The sequence below is a fragment of the Cottoperca gobio genome, chromosome 5, assembly GCF_900634415.1.
Source record: "Cottoperca gobio chromosome 5, fCotGob3.1, whole genome shotgun sequence".
Taxonomy (NCBI): domain Eukaryota; kingdom Metazoa; phylum Chordata; class Actinopteri; order Perciformes; family Bovichtidae; genus Cottoperca; species Cottoperca gobio.
The window spans coordinates 24390597-24414783 of record NC_041359.1 but is presented as its reverse complement, the minus strand read 5'-3'; the positions used below and the strand labels follow the sequence as shown (position 1 = coordinate 24414783).

General features: G+C 43.2%; 1 protein-coding gene across 1 annotated transcript in view; it reads right to left on the bottom strand.

Annotated features, from left to right (window-relative positions):
- Window positions 1-24187, bottom strand: part of ephb2b (eph receptor B2b) — a 131100-nt gene that overhangs the window by 38785 nt on the left and 68128 nt on the right. Inside the window, 2 exon segments of the mRNA XM_029430725.1 lie at window positions 11105-11440; window positions 13350-13505. Coding sequence (XP_029286585.1) covers window positions 11105-11440; window positions 13350-13505 — 492 coding nt within the window.

The following is a 24187-nucleotide window of genomic DNA, read 5'->3' as shown; positions in this document are numbered from 1 at the left end:
CAGGCCCGTGCTGCACACACATGCAGCCCTCAGCCAGCAGCACAGTGGCTCCCCTGAGTCCCAGCAATAAAGAGAGAAGTCTCTCCACCGGCACGCGTTCTCTATGGAAAATCTACTGGCTGGGAAATTACAACTTTCACGCCTCTATAATGAACGATTCTCGGGCTCCATGTGTGTGGTTTTGAAACCGTCTGTGTGTAATATTTATTGTGTTGTTGTTCATGGAAAGAAAGGCTTGCAACTGAGAATCAAGTGGTCTTTGAAGCTAGCTGGGGGGGGGGAGGGGGAATACAGCGTGTAAGTGACCACAGTGAGTCAGAGCCGATGATTAAAAAGTCCCTTTTATAACCTTACTCATTCTCATCAGCTAATCAGCCCTGCCTTGCATGCCCTCTGACCCAAACAGAAGCATCCATCTGAGGCAACAAATTATGATGTCTCACATAAACTGTGATGGTCAAGGGAGCGAGCGTGTCCTCATGTGCTGCTGCCAGCAGATAATAAATAGATGTTCTGTGTTTCATCTCAGCAGAGCACTTACACCATGATGGCCTGTGACTCCGCAGCGAACGTACATCATGCCGCTTTCCTGGAGCCGGAGGTACAATAATGTATACAGTATCCTGTCAGGACACCGGTCTCAAGAATCTCTTCCATCTCACCGTACTCACTAGTTTGTTTGCAGTCACGAGACGACAGCCTAATAAGGCAAACAGTTACTCTAAGAGGAACTCACGAGTATCCCATTACGGATGTACATATATTCAAGACTGCCACATGGCCTTTTCCTGCACAGCATTTCCATTAAACACACGGCACAGCCATGCCTAGTAACCTGATACAGAGCCAGAGAAACAAAGGCAGCTCATGTATTCATGTACAGAGGATGGACACATGCCAACATGAAAAGCTGTTGGAGGAGAACACTGTGGTTTTCTTCTGCTAAAGAACAACTTCCAGACAGCGGGGTGGCAGTCGCCATGTCTGAGCTCCAGAAACCGATAAGGGTCGGCGTAACAGAAAACAAACTGGGATTAAATTAAAACGAAGACCTTGCTTTTTTTTTTTTTTTTGGAGCAAAGTAAATACTTTAAGAAACAAAACAAAAGTGTGAAACATTCAGCTTGTGGAGAAAATAGCAATCCAGCTGTGTTGTGTATTTGAAGTTAATTCAGAACACGCATTTGTAAGCTAAACTGACATTCCACCAGTTGACTGTGGAATGCAGCGGTACGCCAAGTCAACGTTTCGCTGCAGCGAAGGCCTGCAGCAGTCGTCCACATATGAAAACCATTTTCGTACATCTAATTCATGTACTCCAAATCTACAAGTCTCCATTGTGCTCAAACATCTCCAAGGGTACCTCCAATCTTTTTTGCCCAACTTGATGTATAATTTCCAGGGTTGAGTAAACAGTTGGTTTTCATCGCGTCAACATTACTCACCGAGCTATGCCACTAAATACATGTTTTAGTTGTTTCAAGACATTTTCTTTGTTGTTACAATAATTATTTTAAAATCATGTGGATTGCAACCCCATTAGAGACGATTAGAAATAAAAAAAACAAAACAAGAAAGTTTCCCAGTCTTTTATATACCAACTAATCATTAACAATGTCAAGTCAGATACATTTCTTCAAAGTGGGTGAGCTCCACTCTTACTGGACGCTTCATTTGTAGCTTTTCTCAATGAATGCTCTATTCATGTTCCTAAAAAGCAGTGAAGCGGTTATAATGACAAAGACAGGGATTGTACGTTTATATAATTAAATTAGATGGCTGAATTGGAAAGATAAATGGCCTTGATTAATATGTCTCGAACAGTTTGCCATATACCCCAGAGGAATGGGAGTGCGGACAGAGGGGTCGCCGCCATAATTTCTCATGTCAAAGCCAAAGCTTGAGATGCATCGCTGACGATTAATAATGTTACACACAAGGTGCTTAATGTTTCCTGTTGGTCAGACGTGCGGCGATCGACGCGGGATTGTGTGTTTAACATCAGTTCAATTATGAATATTCCTTTTGCTCCAATATATTCAAAGAGCTCAAAGAGACAATACAGAGTTTAATATGCCGGGGCCTGGAGAGGGCTCTGTCTGTCCATTTGAAACTTCCAAGGTTGTATATCGCATTGCTTAATTGTGAGAGGATGGGAGGCCGCAGCTGTTGTCAAAGAATTAGGTTTCAGACCCCACATCATTACCCAGCCTGGGATCTGATATGAAAGACTGCTTTGGAGTCTATTCTAGCATGACGCTCTGGCCTTGGCCCAACAACACAGAACACAAAGGCCCTGTTTTGCTCAACATCTCTAATAGATGTTTTAGTGTTATGTTTGAACACCTAGTGACTTCCCTAATCAATTAAAGATGGAGTTTACAGGGACATTTCCACTCATTTGAATCCAAGCCGATTTAATGGGGCATGCTTCTGCTAACACGCACGCAAAAGTGAGGCTTTCATCCGTCCCATTAATTTATGTCTCTTATCTTTTATTATACTACACTCCTTTGGTGGGCTTTTCCACTCTCTCTCTCTCTTTGACCATTTTCTTGTTTGCCGCAGTTATACAGCCTCATTACTAAGTACTGCTCTGAACATGATGGGCATATTCATTAAGCAAGGCTGCTGAAGTGAGACCATTGTGGACGGATGGCAGCAGAGCGAGCTCAGTCAGGGGTGCCCATTTCAGAAACACCCTCATTGGACAGACTCAGGGGTCTGGAGGGGTCTTCAGGTGCACCCGGACCCGAAGACACCCGCAGTCACTGTTGAAACGACCCGTGCTTGGAGGAGCATGGGTGGTAAAATTACAGCAGCAGGATAAAGTGGCTTTTATTTCCTTCAGCTGACTTATTTTATTGACAGCACGACACAACACCCCCTCATGATCTAATACGTTTTGCTCCGTTCCAGATGAAGCATTGAAAAAACATTTGCTTGCATATGAATCATACGCTTCTGAGAAAGTATATGTTTCTATCTGTATCTTTCTAACATCCAAATGTGTTTACAACCATGTGGTTCTTCTGATATGATTAGACGTTCTGGTGCAGAGAGCAATGCTATGATTTAGGGAAGATGGGGGAGGTAGCGAGAACAGGTCGGGCTCGTAAATCCCTTTTCCTTTACATTGTAAAAATTAGTTTCCCCACAGCGCAGGCTCTCCCAAAGGGCCCAAACCAGCTGGTCTTCTACCAGGCAGCCTCCCAAACAGGCTGCCACTACTTCACTCTCCCCGACTGCCGTCCATTTATGAGCGGCGCAGCGAGCCGTCTTAAAGGGAGAGGCCCATATTTGCATGTACTTTTAGCATGCTGGCAGCCTGCCCTGTTTCCCCAGCTGCAAAGGATTGTGGGTTTTACCTCTATAAAGATTTTCCAGAGCAGTAAAGCTACAAAAGTGAGATTTCAGTTCATCAAGCATTAAACCATCTGCACGGTGAAAGATTGGGGGGACTATAATACACTCATATACACACCATAAGCTAATTCAAAAATAGGCACTTCAGGGGCTTGAAGAGTTTAAATCCAAGCCAAGGCGGCAAATCTGCAGACGGAGGAGATACAACCCAGATAAGTATGTATGGAGACAACGCTGCAGAGGAAACGAGAGACAATACTTTTGCAGAAACTGAGAAAAATCGTCATACAATCCATAAAAAGTATAGTTCCTTAGAGGTTCTGTTGTTGGGCGGTGTCGGAGCTACTTTGAGCTTTACTTTTTGCTACTTTGAGCTTTGAATAATTGAGCAGTAGCTTACTTGTTACTGCAATTGTAAAATGTTAATGATATAGGGACGAAGGGTTACTTTGTGAATGATGTTAAAGCAACCAAAAAAGCGTCCAACAAACACAGAAAACCAGGAAACTTTATCGTTTAATCCCTGACAAAGTCTGATATTATGTATCTTATAAAAAACTGTTGTGATTGTCTTTTAATACAACAAATGCAGAGTATTAGAAAGTTGTTTCTAAAGAACCTCAACATGGACATTTCTAATGCTATAAACATTTCAGATAAATTGCCATTTAAAGCCTGTAACACACATACTGTATCTGCTGTGGCACTTTAGTCTCTCAGGGCAGATTTAGGCTGAACAGACATGTTTGAGGTGTGGGCCACAGGGATGTGCAATGAGGATTTGACTCACACAGCTGTAGGGGAAACTGGACTTTAATCATAAAGCTGCTTTTCTGCTTTTAGACGACTTCCAAAAGGGTATCGAAGCTGAGAAAAACTCCAGAAACTACTAAATGAAGTCAATATTGTACAACTACAGCTTTCTTTTTCACTGATTTGGTCGGTGGCACGTACGACTATTTTGTTTTATCGAGTTAATTGCTTTGTTGGGGAAAAAAAGTAGCCTTTGCAACAAAATGAAGAAGAATATGTACTACAGCTGCATGAGTGTGGGACAAAATCCATCTAAGGTGTTTCAGTGGATCTAACTTGAACAGTCGGTGTGGGTTACTCCAAAATGGACACCTCATTACGTTCCTATTATTTGAGTATTGTATTAAGCACAGCACTGATTCATGCTCATTCACAACAAACAAAACAACAAAGAAATCCTAACTAAGAGGGATAAACAATACATGGAAGTTGCATGTAGCACACCTGCTCCGGTTCTTTAATGCAAAGATAAGACTTCTGGCTTAACGTTGAAGTCGTGCTTATCTACACACACTGTGAGGTTTCTGCACTAAACAATAGCACGGATTATAAACGATCATCTCCGATTATAAAGTTCCTGACCCCAATTTACACATAAAACCTTGGAGAGGATGATAGTGGATGCAGATTGCATGATCAGCGTGATCTATGTGAGTGATTCGAGGCTACATTAAAAGAAATGAGAGGCATTAGTGACATCTGAGCAGGAGCGAGAGGAAGAAGCTCGTCGTGTTCAAACCAGAAACTTCAGACAATGACACCCCTGTTTTGCATTCCGCTATAAAAGGAATGCTTAATCTATGTGTCACCTCGGGAACTTGAACTTCAGAGTGTGTTTGGCAAAGACAAAGGGAGCGAGAGAAGAAGAGAGAGAGGAGAAAGGCGAGAAGAGACAGACAGGGGAGTGACATTGTGTTTATCTCAGATCCATTTTCTTAATTACTGAAGTTAACTCCATAAAGTTCATATAAATGTTGTTATAAAAAATCAATAAATTCAAAACCACACTACAGATTGTGCCATGACCCCTTTTTGCTTCATCAACCTTTATTTATTATCTTCTTTTTTAATTATCACCATCATCCTCTTGTATATAAAGAGTAAATAAATGACTGCATTAAAGCACGGTCAATTATTCAGGTGTTTCAGTTGACTGCTAAAGCACTCAACAATAATTAATTGTATATTCACATCATGTTCCTTTTTACAGCCCACAGGGCCAAAAGATCGTGGCCTTTTAACCTGTCCCTGTGCAGGCTTAAACCTGCGGATCACATCCTGAAGGAAGAGTTTATATAATATGTATAGTATATAATGAATCCAAAGAAAAGCCCCACATGGCTACTGATGTATGAACAAGATCAATTAGTAAACTCATTTTGACAATCCATGTGCTAGTTCTCTTTTAGGGAGTCAAAAATACATTCAAATTGCGTGCATAGGTTATTAAAAGTAATCTGATGAACCGTGCAGGCTTCTCACCACACACATTATCGCTAAGCTTATCTCACTCTCTCTGCCGTAGTGCTCGTCGAAGTCTGTCTGTGTAAACCGGCTGCTCTGCATCTGCATGAATGCGGTGTAGGTGTGACGGGCTGGCTGACTACCAGAGCGGACTTGTCTCAAGGCTCTCTCAGTACAGGGCTCCAGGTGCACGCTGAGGCCTCCTGTCTGTCTGCGTGGCTGACCTATACTGGCAACCACCATATGTGCCCTTCTTAACACCTTCTGTCACCGTCTCACAGCACGTCATGTAAACTGGCGGTGCCTGTCGGACTCTCTGTCTCTAAACCTCTTTATCTTTCAGCCCAGCTCTTTCTATCACTCTCATGTAAAGCTGAATGTTGCTGATAATATAGCAGCCGCAATGTGTTATTGTTGTTAAAAGTGTATTTTCTAATTATAGCTAAAAATTCAGTTTTGCCATATTTATCTTTTGCATGCTAATGACTTCATGTAATGAGAGAGAATTAACTTTTTTAAAGCAATTCTTGGTATAAAACTGCATCTAAATATACATCTATAATAGCTGCATTTTAAAGAAACTGTAAAAGATCAAAATAAAATCTCTAGCAATTCTTTATTAAAGACATAAGGATATCTTTGCAGCATGAACTACTTATATTGTAGTTCTGGTACATGGAGAGTCACAAAGATCGGACCATTCATTGCCATGAATGTGCCATTGCACCACTTAGAATCTGATCTTTTTTAACTGCTGTCCTAAAGTCAACAGTGTAGTAGCCACATTTGGCTGGCTGGTGTATGGACACATTTTGGCAGTCCCACCTGGCTCTGCACCATGGCTTTTCACACCACGGCCCAGTGGAGCGGCAAAGACCATGGTAGCCTGGTTACAGTGGACCTGGGCAATTTGGACAATAATTAAGTCATAAATCTTCCCTCCACCGTATGAAAAGGCTGCATCTGATTACACCGCACACCCTCTGAGTAATGTGCTTCGCTCCCACAATCAGCCAGTTCACCTGATAAGACACCAATTCAGTCCCTCTGCTCCTGCATTAGCAGCAGACGCCGTGGCTCACCTTGAGTTAATGAAATAAACAAACAAATGTGTCCTCTGGAATCTAATATAGCCAACCACTATAGAGCGCAATAAGGCACAGGATATATGGAGATCTACTTCGTCTGTTGAGCAATGCTCAAATCTCTCACAGTATCCTGATAGTTTGCATTCAGGTACGAGGTAATCTCTCTTCTGTGCACCGAAATTGATGATACAGCAGCTCCAGAGCTAGCAAATAACTGGCAGTCACATTATTAGGTAGCTATTATGTGTTTGTGTCTTCATAATTTAAAGCAACAGTCTCCTCCGTATACAGTAAGTGCACACTAGTCATTTTCTTATCCATAAAATAAGTAAAATAGATTTAAATAAAATGTGCTGCCTTCATACACAAATGAATGACATATAGAAATGACTACAATCTCCATATATGTCGTCCTTAATAGGAACAACGGCATCTATAAACACAGGCCTGGACATGCTGACACGGAGCTTTTCGTAAGTTCAAACTTCCTCTTGTTCTAACTAAAGTGTTTACTAAGTGTTTTTGCGTGACTGTATTAAAACGAGTGGCACCACACAAGCACATTTTTAATAATAAATACTTTTTTTAGTAAATATTTACATCCCATAGCTGCCAGGTGTAACATATCTAACTGCTAATATGTTTAAAAGTAAAAGAGACTTTATGGAATACGGTCAACATATCTGAACATGAAACCATTAAATGAAGTCTTCATGAATAATTATGTAAATCTTGCACATTTCACGAAAGACAACATGACTGAACAGTATGCCAATAACATTAGACACAATGAGTAAATTACCTCAGTTAAGTTAGCATAATGAAAAACTCTATAATAACACATATTTCTCCAAGTATGCAGACATAATTAAAGCAGAATAATACCTCCATTTACAGAAGATTCTTTTGCACTTTGGAAATTATGAAAGCTTGTAATGCTACAGTGACTTGTTTGCAGCGCTATAGTTGTAAAAAAAACATTTTTTTAAAGTTTTAATGGTGCAATCTGATGAAGTTTGAATGTAGCTAGTAGCTTAGGAAGGACTTTATGGTCAAATTCAGCACAAATCAATAGATACATTAGTGGTGCGACGCAATCCTGAACTCAAACACTGTGACATATCTGGATTCATAAGAATACATACTGTGTGTGTTCCTGTGTATCCAGCCGTGTGTAAAGCAGACAAAATGTCAGGATGTCACACTGTAAAGTCTATTAGGACAAAATCACATACTGCCACTCAGCTGTCTGAAACATTTTGACTAAAAACTTCAGGATGGGAATGTGGTTTCAGCAACAATTTCCTCTTCATACAATGATAATGTATGTAGAGCGACGAGGTAAGGGGTTGGAGAGAACGTGGGAAAGGAGGAGTACAAAGTAGAAATTGGTCTGAAACGGTAAAGTGGTTTCAATGGGTAAATGTGTGCTCTCAGATGATGAAGGTACTTCAGTATCTTCTTCAAGCACAAAGAGGGCTATTTCAATGAACACGTGACCTTACTGTTAATGTTACCTTCTAGACGACGGTCTCACTACCGAGTGAGTCACCTTGCCAGTAGTTTCTAAGATGCAAATAAATGTAGTGACACAACGTCGTAATAAGGGCAGAGTGCCTATTGGTGAACATCTGTTTTCACTCTTTCCGATTAAGAAAACAGAATATCACCGGGGCAAAGGGAAACTCTTCAACAGTCTCTAACAAAACTACACAATTTAAACAAGCCTGGGTTCTTTTATTTACATAACCTGATTTATAAATGAACACATTAAGTGAAACACTGGACTGAAATAATCATTCAACGCAAAACAAACCTGCTAATGTTGCTAATCAGGGCCCGGGGAACAGATTGAAAGAAAGTTAGTTGAAGTCTATACTGACCTTAAAACTAATGAAGTCTGCAGGGTGAGAGTTATTCATGTTCTTCCAATGCAAACTGAACTCTTTGATTTGAGTTACTAGGATCATTAATAACTGATCCCCATAATGCAACTCAAGAACATTTTCTAGATACAAGTTGCAGCAGTGCAACAAATACATTTACATGTGCCCCCTGCCCCCAGTGGTGTTAGCATACGCCTACTGTTTGCAACACTGGTCGTGTGTGACCACTCTCCCACACGCCCGATGCCTTTCACCTCGACAGAAAGCATAAGATTTGCAACTCTCTATCCCCCTCCCTCCGCTCATTAAATGTCATGCAAAGAGTAACATTTTATAGACAGCTCAAAGCAGGAGGAGATGGCTTACTTGTGACTCATTATTCCAAAATAAAAAAGGCCTGGGGGGCATTTCAAGGCTTCCGCGTATTCAACACAATGCAAGTTTTGGGGAATTAGTCATATGCGTATAAAACGGGCTCAAGCGCCATTCACAACGGCATCTCCTTTTGTGTGGTATTACAGTGTGTAATCAAGCGCCGCACTTTCCAGGGCAATCGTGTCCTTTATCACAGAGGAACTGTCGCTAACCACCTACAGAGTGGGAGGATAAGCCCTGTGGGTAATAGAGTGTGGTGGGTGCTTGATTGGGTACGGTGAGGGAGAAGTTTTGCTCACATCTCACAACACCCTCCACCCCCTGCCCCCCACCCTTCACACCAACAAGTCATAGCTGAGGATCCAAACCTTTGTGTTGCTTTCATGGAGCGCTTCAGCCTCTTGCTCAATATAAGCTACTGATAAACACAGATAGAAAATCTCAAACACTGTTTTTTGTTTTTCTTAATCGAACTCATTTTCAGAGTAAGAGGGAGGCACAGAACTGCCTGAGGTAATTAGGGGTGACATGATGTTTATGTAACCTCCAAGCCTCACAAACCAGATGCAATTATGGGCTGCTGGTCCCTGTGACCCCAGCCCTGTAGCGTAGCACCGCGAAACTGCAATCCCGTGTCCCAGGGGTGAGCCTGGTTTTGCAGGGTTATGGGGGAATGTGGGAGGGTGGAGTGGGGGCAAGCAAGAGTTGAGTTCTTTTCACAGCTCCCTCTGACGGGAGCTCTTGCTACCTAATCCAAAGTGACGGGCACTTCAGTAGAGAGGGCGCGGAGCCCCCCAATTTCCGCCAGGACCCCACGGCAGGGGAAGCAGAGAAGCCAAGGGTTGGGGTGGCAGACTTATTGTGGCCCAGTGAGAAAGAGTGGGACAGGGGCCTCATTACAACGCTTAACTGCACTCACAGGCCCTCATTAACCCACCATACCAGTGACTCAAATCAAAACAGACAATAAAAAGAGGTCACCGTTAGCATAAAGGCCTCCATCTTAGTGTGACTTGAAGTTTCAGCGTTGTAACTCTATGGACATTTTACACAAATAGAGTTCCTCAAACATTGAAGTTTGCAACAAAGGGTTAATTTAAGTGTAGAAATCTCCTCTTAAATGTGAGCATCCGACTTGTATACCCTTTCTATTTGACTGCTTCCATGTAGGCATCTGGACATCTGGGAATTCCAGAGGAAAGTAATGAGAGAGTGAGAATGTAGTTAAACAAAACCCAATATGTCCGCTGCAATAAAAGCACAGTTACACAGTGCTTTAGGTGGCTCAGTCATAGAAGACTCCCTTTAGTGCAGGGGAATGGATGATGAGAGATGACAGGCACTTATGTATGTTGCTAATGGGATGCAAAGCCAGTGCGGAGATAAAGCCCAGCCTATATCTGAATAATATAATAATATAGCTGACTTCAACAGCAACCACGTAGCGGAAAGCTTGCAAAGCTCCAATAGTTGCAGAAGAGATTTTGAGGCATATTTCTAGAAGATCCTGCAGATTGAAAACGTACCCCAGTCACCAAGGTAACCTGTTTTTCATTAGGCCTCGGAACATACTGGCTTTCTTTGAAGTAGTTTTTTTAATTTACAATGCGGCTCATACATAGTGTGCATGTACCTATATACTATGCGTACAACTATGCATTTGATTAGTAGTAGTCTCAACACTAGAAATCAAGTAGGTGGATGAAAATAGAGCTGTAATTACTGAACAGTAGATGAAGTGGAGAGACAGCATCTAGCCTGCTCTCGGCTCCACGGTCGGAAAAACATGGTGATGAGGTCACACTGTTAAGACCAGCAGGCCATCACATTTTGTGTGTCACACCATCGACGGCACTCTCCTTCCTATTTTAGAGCCCCTAATCTGCATGCATCACCATACAGGAGAGGAAAGAAACAGACTTAGTGGAGGGCTATGCACTGTGCATTATGTGCTTGTGGAGGAACGAGTGTGATGAAGAGGTACTGTACAGGGCATGAGCGACAAAGGAGCAACACAGAAATAGGCATGGAAAAAAAACCGAAAGTGACGGCGAGAAGAGGAAACCACACGGGGAACATAAAGTGTAGAAATAGACAGATGGGCCCACTTACCAGCCTGGTTAGTGGTAATGTTGACTGAGGCGTACTGAGGGGAGTAGGGGCTCTGATCTGACACCCCGTTGACAGCCTGCACCTCAAACGTGTACTGCGTGTGGGCCAACAGGTCACTAATGTAGACCCGGGGTTCTGTCAGGCCCAGCTGACGGGGCAAAAACTGGACGTTGTCCCCACAGCGGGTGCAGCCTCCCCGGCCACCGCCACAGCTCTTGCAGATGATGTTGAAGACTACGTCCTCGCGGCCCCCCGAATCCCGGGGAGGCGTCCAATCGAGCATCACAGAGGTTTCATTCACGCTGGAGATAACAGTCTGGGGAGCTGAAGGCACGGCTGGAGAACACAAGAGAGATCAAATCAAATCAATCAGACAATCAAAGTGTTGTGTCGGCTGGTCGCCTGCAGAGTTATGTGATAATGCTATGTGGGGTTATAACTACAGGTGACCCCTTTCACATAGTCACTGTCATGTGATCCATTGTGACTATAACAATCTTGATTATAGCAGCTTTAAGATATCCTGCACAACGCACAAAAAACAACAGGAAACAGTGTTAACAGTTAACAACATAATCCGATTCGTTGGTTAGATTATGTCAATTCCATTTGTAGTAGCATTCTGTAGTTTTCCTTGCTAAGGAATTGTTCTAATTTTGCGACGGACACTGTGTTGTGTACTTGATGGCGTAGAGGGCATAATTACCAACTACTTAAATAACACAGGAGAAGCGTAAAGCTACACTACTATAGCTTCTTATAGACGTCTGAGCTGACTGCGTTCCAAGCTGGCAGAGCTTCTTCCCTCGGGATGCCCATTTACACTCTCTCATTTTCCATGCTGGTGTCCACTTTGTTAAGTGTTTTCTTAACATCTATTCTTGACAACTTTCTCATGGAGCATCGTATAGAGTTACTGCCGTGGAGAGGAACCTACTGTTTCTCCTATTGACACATTCCTAGCAGCTAGGCATTACAGGGTGGAAACTTTCCACATGGTGCTACATGTTGAGTGACAGGCCAAACAAACAAACAATGAGAACTGTTAATCGTCTACAGCCATGTGCACCTAATTATGGAAGTCGTACCCTCCACGACTAATGAGATAAAGAGGTCCACTCCGCCCACAACATCCTAAATCTGAATCGATCACTTCTTATTTAACCCCTTTTTAATTGGCAGCAATTAACAGATCTCCGACTCTGGAAGGAAGCCCGTTGGAGTACCCATCTTGGTGTCTCACATACATGGAAACATAACTCCTCCTTGGCATCTCCTTCCTGGGGAGGAGGACTAATATCCCCCCCATTAGCTGGCGGGCCGCTCTGATGGGCCCATTCCCTTGCTTTAATCAGGCCGGGCCCTGCTGCGCTTAATACGGGTGACGTGACGCTGCTGCTTTCTCATTCACAACAGCTGCTCGACTCCCAGAGCCAGGCTTATGCAAATCTCCTTTGTTGGAGGCCATCAAATCTTTTCCCTCCTCTCTCCCTTTCAACAGGCATAGAGGGAGAGGGAGGAAAAAACACTCCCAAAACGTTGAAAGGATCTTTTTTTTCTCACTCTCCCCTCGTTTTGTTTTAGTTCGACCGCACTCTATGCACTGAGTCTCTGTCTTTCTCACATACACACCACCCCTCTCCATCTCTCTCAAATTGCCTCTCCTTCTTCATTCCTTTCCCCTCACGCTTTACCCCCTCCTCACACACTTTTGCTTTGGTCTATCCTTCCGTCTCTCTCTCTCTCTCTCTCTCTCTCTCTCTCGCTCTCGCTCTCAACCTCTGTGTCAGTCTCAAATTCAAATTCAAATTCAAACAGCTTCATTGGCATGACAAGAGAGAGTCTTGCCTAGGCTCATTCTCCGTGCCTGCCCCTTCACAAAGCTACGCGCCCTGGCCCAGTAACCTCAGGTCTGGCTGGGAGTAAGGGCTGTGTGATGTTGAGGAGGGGCAGCCGAGCCTTGTGTGTTGGGTCAGATCTGTGGACAGCCACACTATGGGCATGTCAGCGTCGTGTTCGTGTGAGGGACAGCTCTGACAGGGTTTCTCTGTTTGGAGTTACACAGAATACCACTGTCCTTTGATCCCGGGGCTCTTCTGCTTGCGGGTGTGAAATGTGTATGTGTCAAAGAGTTCATATTTGAAATCAAAGGCTCTGTGGGTACGTATTCATTTCTTTAGGCCTTGTGTGTTTGTGTGGAGTTCAAGTTTAAGTTCACATATAACAACCTCAGTACTATACGTACTTGTGCATGGCATCTGGAGAGGATCTGAGTCGGTGCGGTAGTATCCGTTGCGACAAACGCAGTTCATGGCGCCTTCACTGGTGGTGCGGCTGTTGATGGGACACTGCAGACAGGGTTCATCTTTTTGAGTCGGCTTGAAAAAGCCCGACGGACAGGCTGAAAGACAAAGGAGGATGCGTGTGAAAATTCAGAAATAAAGAATAACAACCTGTGAGCAGAGAGAACATGTTCACAGTGTGACAGCAGCGGGACACTTCAGCCTAAATACAGGGAAAAGGTTTTAGGGCTTCATCAATTCTCTGTTTTCGATTAATCGCTTACTTATAAAGTTCAGAACATCAGAAAATAGTGGAAACATGTCAATCACAATTAGTCCGAATCCAAGCTACGCTCTCTTAATTACTTTTTGTGATTAGCAACAATCAAAAACTTCAAGATATTGAATGTATTCAAATGCAAATGTTCTGTTTAACTCTGTCAATCGACTAATACATGACTCATTTAATACAATACGATACAAAGGGCAGCAGGTTAAATGTAGTAGCCTGTTTATATTTACAGAGGGAAATGTAAAGCACATATATTTGGTAACATTTTACATTACAAGACAGGCACCAAGTGAATCAGAATTGAAAACAACTCAATAACACAAACCACAAGTCCAACATATAAACACAGTGCATCAGTGCAGCCAACATACACAGTGTATACACCAGTGCCAGTGAAGCCTTGCATGTGAGGCAACTCTCTGCAGACATGCTAACATGGCAATATGTTGTAAGTTTGCTTTGAATTATTTACAATGCTCTAGTTGCCTGAGAAAACTCGGAAGTGCCCTGCTTTCTGTTAAGAGCCCTTTTAAGGGGACTCTCTGTGGAAACCTGGGACGAAAGTTCTTTTCATGTTAAAGACGATGATGAATTCACACACCGTGGCTACCATTCAATTCTGTGTTTGTGTATCCGCCTGTGTGTGGGGTTAAATCACAGGCTGCATGAGGGGTAAATCTGTTTGTGCTTTGCCATAAGCATCCGTCATTGCAGCGATAAACAAGCTAACCTAGCTGTCTGTGAAATCCCCTTATGCTTTCATGAGTCACATTCCACCTAAACCTTCACTGCTGTTTTTCAACATGTGCACCTGCACCACGTCAAGAGCTTTTTTCTTTTGGATTATTTATTTTATCTGGCTTTTTTGCTTTTAGATTATACAGAAGATAGACACGAAAGAGGAGAGAGCAGGGACGATATGCAGCGAAGGGCCCAGGGTCGAACTCCTACTATTATACTATTGTACTAAAGACTAAGAGCCTAAGAGCACGGGGGCGCGCGCTCCACCAGGTGAGCTACCAGGGGCGCCCCAAACAGAAAGCTTTTTTTTCCAATGTTGGGCTGAAGCAGCTGCGGTTTTGCTTGAGGTAATGGAGCTCCCTCGTGCCACACCGATAAAGGAGAAAACACAGAGGTGTTGAAAAAGAGGTGTTGGAAGTAGAGTAACATAAAAGATTCACACGCGGAACACACTGGAGTAAAAGAAGAACTCAGGTCTGTCAGTGCTTTTGTTTTTCAGTGTGAAAGCACAAGAATGTATTCAACAATTAAAGGAATTTAATATAAATGTCTTATAATACATTTATATGATGTTTAAGTTGCAGCTCACTCGTTACGGGAACAGACGATAACGTGACTGCAGGTTTCTACATTGTAGAGAGTAATAAAAAGAACACAGACACTGTTTCATTCTGAAGCTGTACAGGCAATTACAACTCAACTGTAGCATCTGGAATATGGAAACATGTGCAGCTGCAACTCCCATTTAAAGAAGGCCAAATCACAAGGCGGAATTAATCCAAGTCCAATCCCAATGTTTATATTAGACAGACACATCAATGTACTAACAGACCCTACAGGCCAGGGTTTCTTTCCCCCTTGTAACTCGAAGAATATTACTCAGTGCCATCACCTCCTAAATCTGGCCATTACATTTAAAAAATAGCGCAGACACCGAAAGCAATGAACAGATATGTTTCTGCAGTTTAGTAAATTCTATTAGTGGAGCTGCCTCTTCAAATGCATACTTAAAGTGGTTCAATATGATCGAACAAACCACATTACTTGAGAGTGTTATGGTAAAAACGGCGTTACTAATACAGTTTGCTTAAAAGAGAAGCTGTTTTCATTAAATGCACATTATGCCAAGCCTCTTTGACTTCAGCACAAGAAGACGAAGAAGAAGAAGAAGACGAAGAAGAAGAAGAAGAAGAAGAAGAAGAAGAAGAAGAAGAAGAAGAAGAAGAAGAAGAAGAAGAAGAAGAAGAAGAGATTACATTTAAGTAAATGTTTGCCTTGAAATATCTTAAATCTATTTATGCAAAAACATTAAAGCAGTTATTATCGTTTGTTAGATTATCACATATGCCAGTGGCAGAAACGTTTATTCCAAAATAACACTGAAGTAATCTTAACGATCTCCTCAGTGAATATTAGCTTTGACATGTTTTTCTTTCCTCCCATGATTGATGGGGGAAAGGTTTTTGGGTACAGAGCGAAACATGAGGCCTGGACATTCACATTGCCAGTCAACAGGGTCTGTGAATGAGGCCCAGGCAACTGCTATGTGGGGAATTGGGATCGAACCTCTGCGGCACACACAGCGAGGTCTATGGGAGCACGGCGCTCCGTGGAGCAACACCAAAGGAAACGGCATAAAGAGGTAGTAAAAAGGGGGGAAGGAAAGTGGAGAGAAGTGCAAAGATGCGAACAAAGAAACGAGAGGTGGGGAATGGCTGAGTTTGGACGTTTTTCAGCCAAGGAATTCAGCGTGTTACTGTGCCCACAATACATTGTGTGTGCCGCAACAGTATGCAGACGGTGCACAACAATCAGAACAATGACTTTAAAAATTTGCATGGGGACGTACATGAATGAGTAAAATTGATTAGCGCTCATAAAGCCCCATGATGCCTTGCTACCACGGTGGTTGTTTTTATAAAATATGCTGTGGTAATTGTTGGATGGCACACTGGTAGGTAATGCTAATTCTTCTCACCACACACCAAGTATCTAAAGAGAATGCTTTTGTGGTGTAAATCTATTTAGTGTTGACTTTATTCAAGAAATAATAATAAATATGTCCATATCTTTACAAATTTGGACAATTTTTGACACTTTTGAAAAAGCACAAATAAAAACAGAAAAACATGTTAATTTTCACTTGAACCAAAAATGAAATATTAAAAAAAATGTAGTAATGTGATCTCACTTTCCTAAAATATGTAGCTTGGTGGTTTGTTTTCTGTCAAACATGTAGGGGTAAATTGGGCTCACAGTATAGACATAATTCAGATTCAGTACATAATTCAATACAGAAAGGTAAGCAGCATTGCCGTTCAGGTATTTAACAGTAAAAAAAAAAACATTTTTGGCATTTGTTGGATCATCCTTTGTGACAAAGCTTCCTCTTACAGGATGCTACCTCACAAAACTTCGAACAATCCATGAAAAAAGTGTTTTTGTAAAAAAAAAAAACATCCTATCCAGCACATGAGGACAGAGTATTATATGTCTTGGCATGCCTCTCTGCCCTGCCACGGTCATTATTTTTGGGGAAATATTTTGGGAATTTCCATTTTATACCCGGATGACAGATTTTAAGAGTTCCAAAGCTGTCTGGTGTCGGATGTAGAGAGGCAGAGACGTAGAGAGCAGTGATTAAAAAACAGATCAGAGATTTAATTCCCTACCTCCCTGTCTGCCCAGATTGCTGCTGTTGAGCTGTTTGATCACCATCCTGGCTGTCGTGCTCAACATGCGAGAGCTAAAGGCTGTTTTTTTGGATGTTTCCTCTAACTTAAGATATCCTTCTGGCAAGAAAAGTTAATTACTGCGAGAATATTCATTGACAACAGCTCCTCTGTTGTTCATACTTCCTATATCAAAAAAACACATTCTGCTATTAATATCATTAATCACTCATCACGCAAACATGCCACGTTTTTGCTATCAGATCTCTGGGGACTGCGAACGTGGATTCTGGAACTGGGACGAACAATAAAATGTGGCATTAAGTCGAGAACAAAGGCCAAGCAGAAAAGCTTTAAGAGAATTTATAAACACTTCAGATTCAATTTAGTGCTCGTCATGTCAAAAGGTCCAGATCACCTCAAAATTGGTCCCGGAGACACTGCAGGCATGTTCACTCTTAAATCTAATATTTAGAAAAATAAATGGAAACCTCTGCCAACGGGGTTAGATGGTTTTGTTTCCAACGATGTTTGATCGTTTTAAACCAAGTATTACATTACTTTAATCTAACACCTAAAACTTAATCTGAATAATACCTCCCCCACACACATTCCAAACCCCCAGCTGCTTGTGTCTGTCTATGTTTATGACTTTTAATAATATATAGTGACATAAAAGCTTTAATTAGAGGTTTAGCTAGACTCACTGAATAAAAATAGTACTGCACGAGCTGTGAGAGGCAAGTCTCTGCGCAAGGGTGCTAGTCAGGTTTTACAGCAGGTAATTTGGTGGTTGTTTCAAAGGTTTCCTGAATATTACAGCCGGAGAGATTTATAGCACATAGAAGACGAGACCTGCAGCTAAAACCATCTGAATCCTGCAAAGCATGTGCGGCTGTGTGTGTGTGTGTGATCATTTATGTGTGTAAGAAGAGAAGAGAAGAACACACAAAGAGGGAGAAGAAAGACACACGCAGACAGATAGAGGCAGGGAGTGTTGTTTTTCGGCGGTGATGCTGACGTGACCAGCTATGCTGAAAACACTCCCTGTGATTCTGGCTCCTCTCAACAAATCAGCAGTCAAACACACACACACAGACACACACACACACACACACAGCACATAGAGAGAGGCCAAACAAGGGCATTTGATGTTTCCATCGCGGCTGCCTGGGCAGTGTTGAACGCTGTGCGATCATAACCAGACAATCAGCTGGTTGATACCAGGTAATCCAGCCTAAAGCCGCTCCTATTACGCCAAAAAATAACCCAACACCCATCTAGTCCCGACAGAAAGACTCTTTGTCCAGGAGTCTGGGGCATCACAGCAACAACAGCACACCCCTGCAGCCCCCTCTTTGCTGTTTCCCCTGTTCCCCCTTTTTCAGGATCGAATCCGCCCTCCCCCTGTTTTATTTAATGAACACACCATTAAAGAAGAGACAAGGGAGACAAAGATAGACAAGGTGTGTGTGTGTGTGTGCGTGCGTGCGTGCGTGGTGTGTGTGTGTGTGTGTGTGTGTGTGTGAGCTGTTCAGGGTGAAAGAGAAAATGCTAGAGGGGTAAAAAAAAAAAAAAAAAAAAAAAAATCAGATGTGCTAGGTTTTGTAAGCACAGCAGGAAAAAGTGCTGAAAGCGGTGAAAATGGCCAGTGTCAGAGGGATTGTGTGTGTGTGTGTGTGTGTGTGTGTGCGTGTGCGTGCGCGGATGCAGGGTATTTCCCTGTATTCCATTGTGACCAAAGAGGCCACTACAGTGTACATGTTTGGGCCTCTATTTGCTTTGGTGCAGCCTGTAAAAGCTATTTATACAAACCACTGCAGGGATAGATCAGAGGCTATCGTAAAGAGATGTGTTTCTTTTACAAGGTAGACCACTGTTCCTCACAGGGGGAAATTAGATTAAGACAACCTGTTAGCGTTTGCAGTTGCATTCTTATTACCTCTACCATCCTGCAACCACATCTACAGACCATCAGCCTTTGAACTGGTCACATCTAAGTAGACCGTAACCTTGTGAAACGACAGTCGTGGCCACAGATTAACCAGAGGAGAGCAGCCACGAGTTGTGTGTCTGTTCCTGGGAGTGAGGACAAGTCTCTCTGCCCCCCACCCCATCTGCCTTCGTGCTTCCATGGGGAACACAAGCTAGCACTGTTTGCAACACAGGGTCTCCGCAATTCAATTAGGACCGCAGTCCTCCTCGCCGCCTAATTCAATCAGGCTTGTGTGAAAGCTATTAGACAACTGGCATTTGCTTCACCCCACACACACTGGCACACAAATGAGATATTAATTTCTCCCTCTAGGTTTCCACGTCTGGTGCAATTAACAGGTCTGGGACTCTGCGTGGCTCCTCACACTATAAGCCAGGACAGTGCCAGTGAGCGAAGGTGACCACTGCTGACCTACGAGGTGTAAATCAGGCTACTCTCGAACTCAAGGAGAGTACAGGGTCATTGAAATGGGTTGTTTTCTAAGAAACATTTATAACTGAGACACGTTAAACTCTGAGGGCAGCACCGCGGCATTACCAAATCACTGTAATAAGTAACTAAAATAAGGACTTTTATAGTCTTACCCATTGAAAGGAAAAAACACTGCCACCAGTTATTTTAATGATTAGGTTCCATTTTTTACTCCATTAACTTTAGTGGCAAATCTCAGACTTCAAACTGGGAAAAATGCCCAAAATCAACTCTGGAAGACTCCGAGACTCGCCCAGAAGTCAGCTTTCTCACAAAAACGTGATCTGTTTAAGTGCCTCGAACACTTCAAACGCATGTTTATTAATCCAGGAATTTATATACAAGCATTCGTACAAAGGTGTGCGTCACTATGTGAATGTGTGTCTGTGAACACTACGGGACCTGTGTGTCATGGGAGGACAGGGAAATGATCGGGAAGTGACTTTTTCCCCTCTGTGTCCCTCAGCATTTTTGCTCTAAGCTGCATCTTGTCTGCAGTTGTCACGTAGCTCACATCCCCAATCCTCCCCAGCAGGCTCCTCTGAGACAGATTAGGAGTCAAAGTGAGCAGCAGATTAGCTGGAAAATTGGGACACCTGGGAAATGAGCTCTGAGGGAGCAGGGTCCTCAGGAGGGCTCAAAGCTCTCACACACACACACACACACACACACACACACACACACACACACACACACACACACACAAGCCATGGACTGTGCACACTCCCAAAACAGACGGGACATTGCACCACACACACCTCGTACACTCACACCCAGAGCTCATTTGATTCAATCTTCTTCCGATACATATACATCAACACATAAATAAGCAGAGACCATAATGAAGAAAGCTGCTAATAAACCCCATCTGGCCACTGGCCAGAGGACAATTTTGAGCTCATACAGCAGGGGCTTAACCTCATATATGTGGCACATATACAAGGCTCACCATCACAAGGATTGGTATTTACAAGGACAAAAAGAAATATGGAGCACTGTTCAGAATGTAAGTAGCAGCTAAAAATACTCTGCAGGGGAAATATTAGTAATGTAACAACTGGTGTAAATTAACTTCCCACTAAGTGACCTTAATTCTCATTATCTCCTTGACGTTGGCCATAAATAACACCAGCGAGCAACACGGCATAGATATTCTGGGAAATTGTAGCTCATTTTTGCAAAATATTACACACATATACACTAAGGCTGCAGGCAACATTATTGCACATCAATTAATCTGACAATCATTTTTCGATGAATCTTTCGTCTTTAAAGGTGTCAGAAATGCATTACGGTTTCCCAAAACCAACATGATGTCTGCGTGCTTTCCGACCAACAGTCCAAAACCCAAAGAGATTCAGTTCACAGTGATTTAAAAGAGAGGGAAGCAGCAAATATCCACGTTTGAGAAGCTACAACGTGGTGTACATTTGGCATGTTTGCTTGATAAACGTCAATTACTATATAGCCGATCGACTAATTAATGATCAACTTGTGTCATATTTCAGCACTTTGGTGTTAAAGTACATTGAAGTACTCGTACAAGCAGTGCACCACCCTACTTCCTGAACGCTGCCTGGAGATAGTGCGTCATTCCCATGTGGCAAACGTTAGTTTCTTGATTCAAACAACGCTGGCAGAGTGGCCCTCTGTTAAAGACCACAACGCTCTCATGATGATCATCAGGTCATAAATACCAAAGGAAAAAAAAATCAGTGAAAACTATCTTAACCACAGTATTTCCATACCGTCTGATAACTACCATCTGTCAATAGAGGAGGAAACGGAGATGAAAGGAGAGTATCGCTGGAGCCATGCATGCAGCACTGTAATAACGTCTGGAATTTTCACTGCGTTCCCTTTTCTTTTTTCTTTCTCTCTTTTCCCACTTTTTTTTCAGCACAGGGGAAAAAAGAGGCACAAATGTGGAATGGTGAAATTACAGGCATCTGAGCCAACACATACACGCACTGGGTAGGAATATGAACAAGGCTGGTGGGCGGTTGTGGGGAAATAAAGCGGAAAGGGTCATTTCATGCAGGCAGATCACTTGACAGCTTGCTCTCCAGAGGATGTAGGGGTCCAATCAGGTTGCTGGTGGACCCCTTCGGTACACTGGGCTGCAGATGGCTGGGGTGTGGCAGGAGGCGAGCCTCTTTGTCGGCATTAATCTCCATTTATGGTGGCTTGTCAACCTTCAGCATCCGCATCACATTGGGTCTAGCTACATTGTATTCAATTATTTGTAATGACAGATCATTACCGGAGCTTGAAAAATGTCACTTAATGCAAATAATGGCACATAGTACAATAGTTTGAAATTATTGGCGTGGTCCTCCATAATCTGGCCACCAAATGAGCTTCTGTGCACAGAAGGGGCAATTAATTCAGTTAAGGCTGGTTGCATTAGGGTGGGCATTTGCAAATGTATAGTGTAGTGTTCTGTGGTTACAAAACAGCCTGATTCAAATTAATTCAGCTCAATAATTTTCTGTAACGATTAAGAATAAAATGCCTTGAGGCCCTAATTTAGGATGGCTTGATTAAACCACATTAAATGGCATGTTAGGTTTTAAATTCTGAAATTTGTTTTTACAATAACAGCCTTAGCTTATATTAAACTTTCCATCACCATCCCAGTGATGTCCCCTATCTCTGTGGGAGTTCATACTGTTGCATAACGCTCTTCTCCAGCAAACAAAGCCTGGCCTTATTTAACATTGAGGGCGAGCTGAACGCAGAGACGAGACTTTCAATGTCATGTGACACCAAGTGTCAGTTATTGTGCTTGTAGGGCTACAATGTTCCAGTGGGAATTGTACATATGTACAGCAGAGATTGAATGGGCGGACACTGTTTCAAATTTTCAAACAGGTAGGAAATGAGGGGACCTTGGAGCGATCAGATGTCAAGAGTGTTAAGCTGTCATTGTTGAGGCAAACAAAAGAATGTGGGCAGTCTCCGCCGGCCCTCATGCTCATGGGAACACATCACCTGCTGCACCACAGGATGCACTGAATAGCACAGCATCTTTGGAAACACCCACATATGACAAGATTGTACAGAGGATGAAATGATGAGTTCTTCTTTTGAAAAAAAAATCCAATTTCCCCCGGTGGACAGTCGCTCACATACATCGCACATCGCTCACGCTTTCTAAGCCTTTGATTCATACATTTATTTTAAGGTGTTTGCACAGAGGACTATGTCTACATTATGTTCTCTCCTAGACACACAGATCGATGTGTTTGAACTCTTTATTAGTTTTGAGTGGTGCTGTCAGTTCTTCGGCCTCCCAAACCACCAAATGCGCCCTTTTCTCAAGGACAGCTAGTTGCTAGGGCAACAGGAGCCATTGCCATGTAAGGCAGCTTCCCCGCTCCGTTACGCAGGCTGCACCCAAACCTCACAGCCCCGATCACAGCCTCAGACTGCTGATGACAGGGGGACTGGGTGGAGGAAGCAGGATGAGACGAGGTGGAGGATATAAGGGCTGCTAAAGGTAGAGGAAGGCGAGAAGCGGGACGAATGGAGGGTAAATAACCTCAGTGACCTGCTGAACACATACCGTGGAATGGTCTAGAATTCACATGATTGTCTTGGGAGAGATAAGAAGCAATACAGGAGGAATTACGCTGACCAGTCCGTGAAATAAACAACACATCAAAGTTGCCTCACTGTTGCTCATGTGGATTAAAATCTTCCCTATCTGGTTCTGCAGCCAGCAATTTCTGCCTGACACAACAACCACGTAGCTGGCATCCTGGCCAATACAGGTGAGAGGCAAGCAGGGAGAGGGGCGGTGGTGGTAGCGGTGGTGGTAGCGGTGGTGGTAGCGGTGGTGGCGGTGGCGGTAGCGGATGGTCCTTTGTGCCTTGAGGCAGATGTAGGAAATAGCTGACAGAGGCAATCACTAGTCTGCATGTGTGTGTCTTTCTGTGTGTCTGTATTTGTAAAGGACAGCACAGAGAGCAAGATAGAGTAAGAGAGACAGAGGGGAGTGAGGGGGGTGGAGGGGGGGGACTTTACCAGAGTCCAAACAAAGGCAGCAAGCGGCAGCTCCGAGCTCGGTGACAGAGGCTCCCTAAGGTGCAGCCTAGCTGATAGACAGGTGGCATAAAGGGGCTGCGTGTTGTCCAGTCAGTGGGGACAAGAGGGGTGTCACAGGAAAGAGGGTGTAGGAGGGGAGGAAGGAAGGGAGAAGTGGGGGTGGCATTGCAAGGAGCAGCTGGTGCTGAATCCTGTCACTGTCCCTGTGTAACCCTCCGATGCACATATACAAACACACAGAACACACACACACACACACACACACACACACACACACACACACACACACACACACACACACACACACACACACACACACCTCAAACAAAGCACAAAAGATAAACGGTACCCTGAGCTGGACTGTGAGTATCATGTTCATAGGATGGATTTTATATCTCCATCTATCTCTCCCTGGAGTGTATTTATTAAAGATTATATCAATTATTCTGACCACAAGCATTTAATGAGGCAGCAGGGAGTCTGAGTGAATTCTATTATCCATCTGATCTGCAAGAAAGAAAAACAACAGCTGTAATGCGCCTCTTTCGCACGCACGCATGGATCCAAGAAACACACACA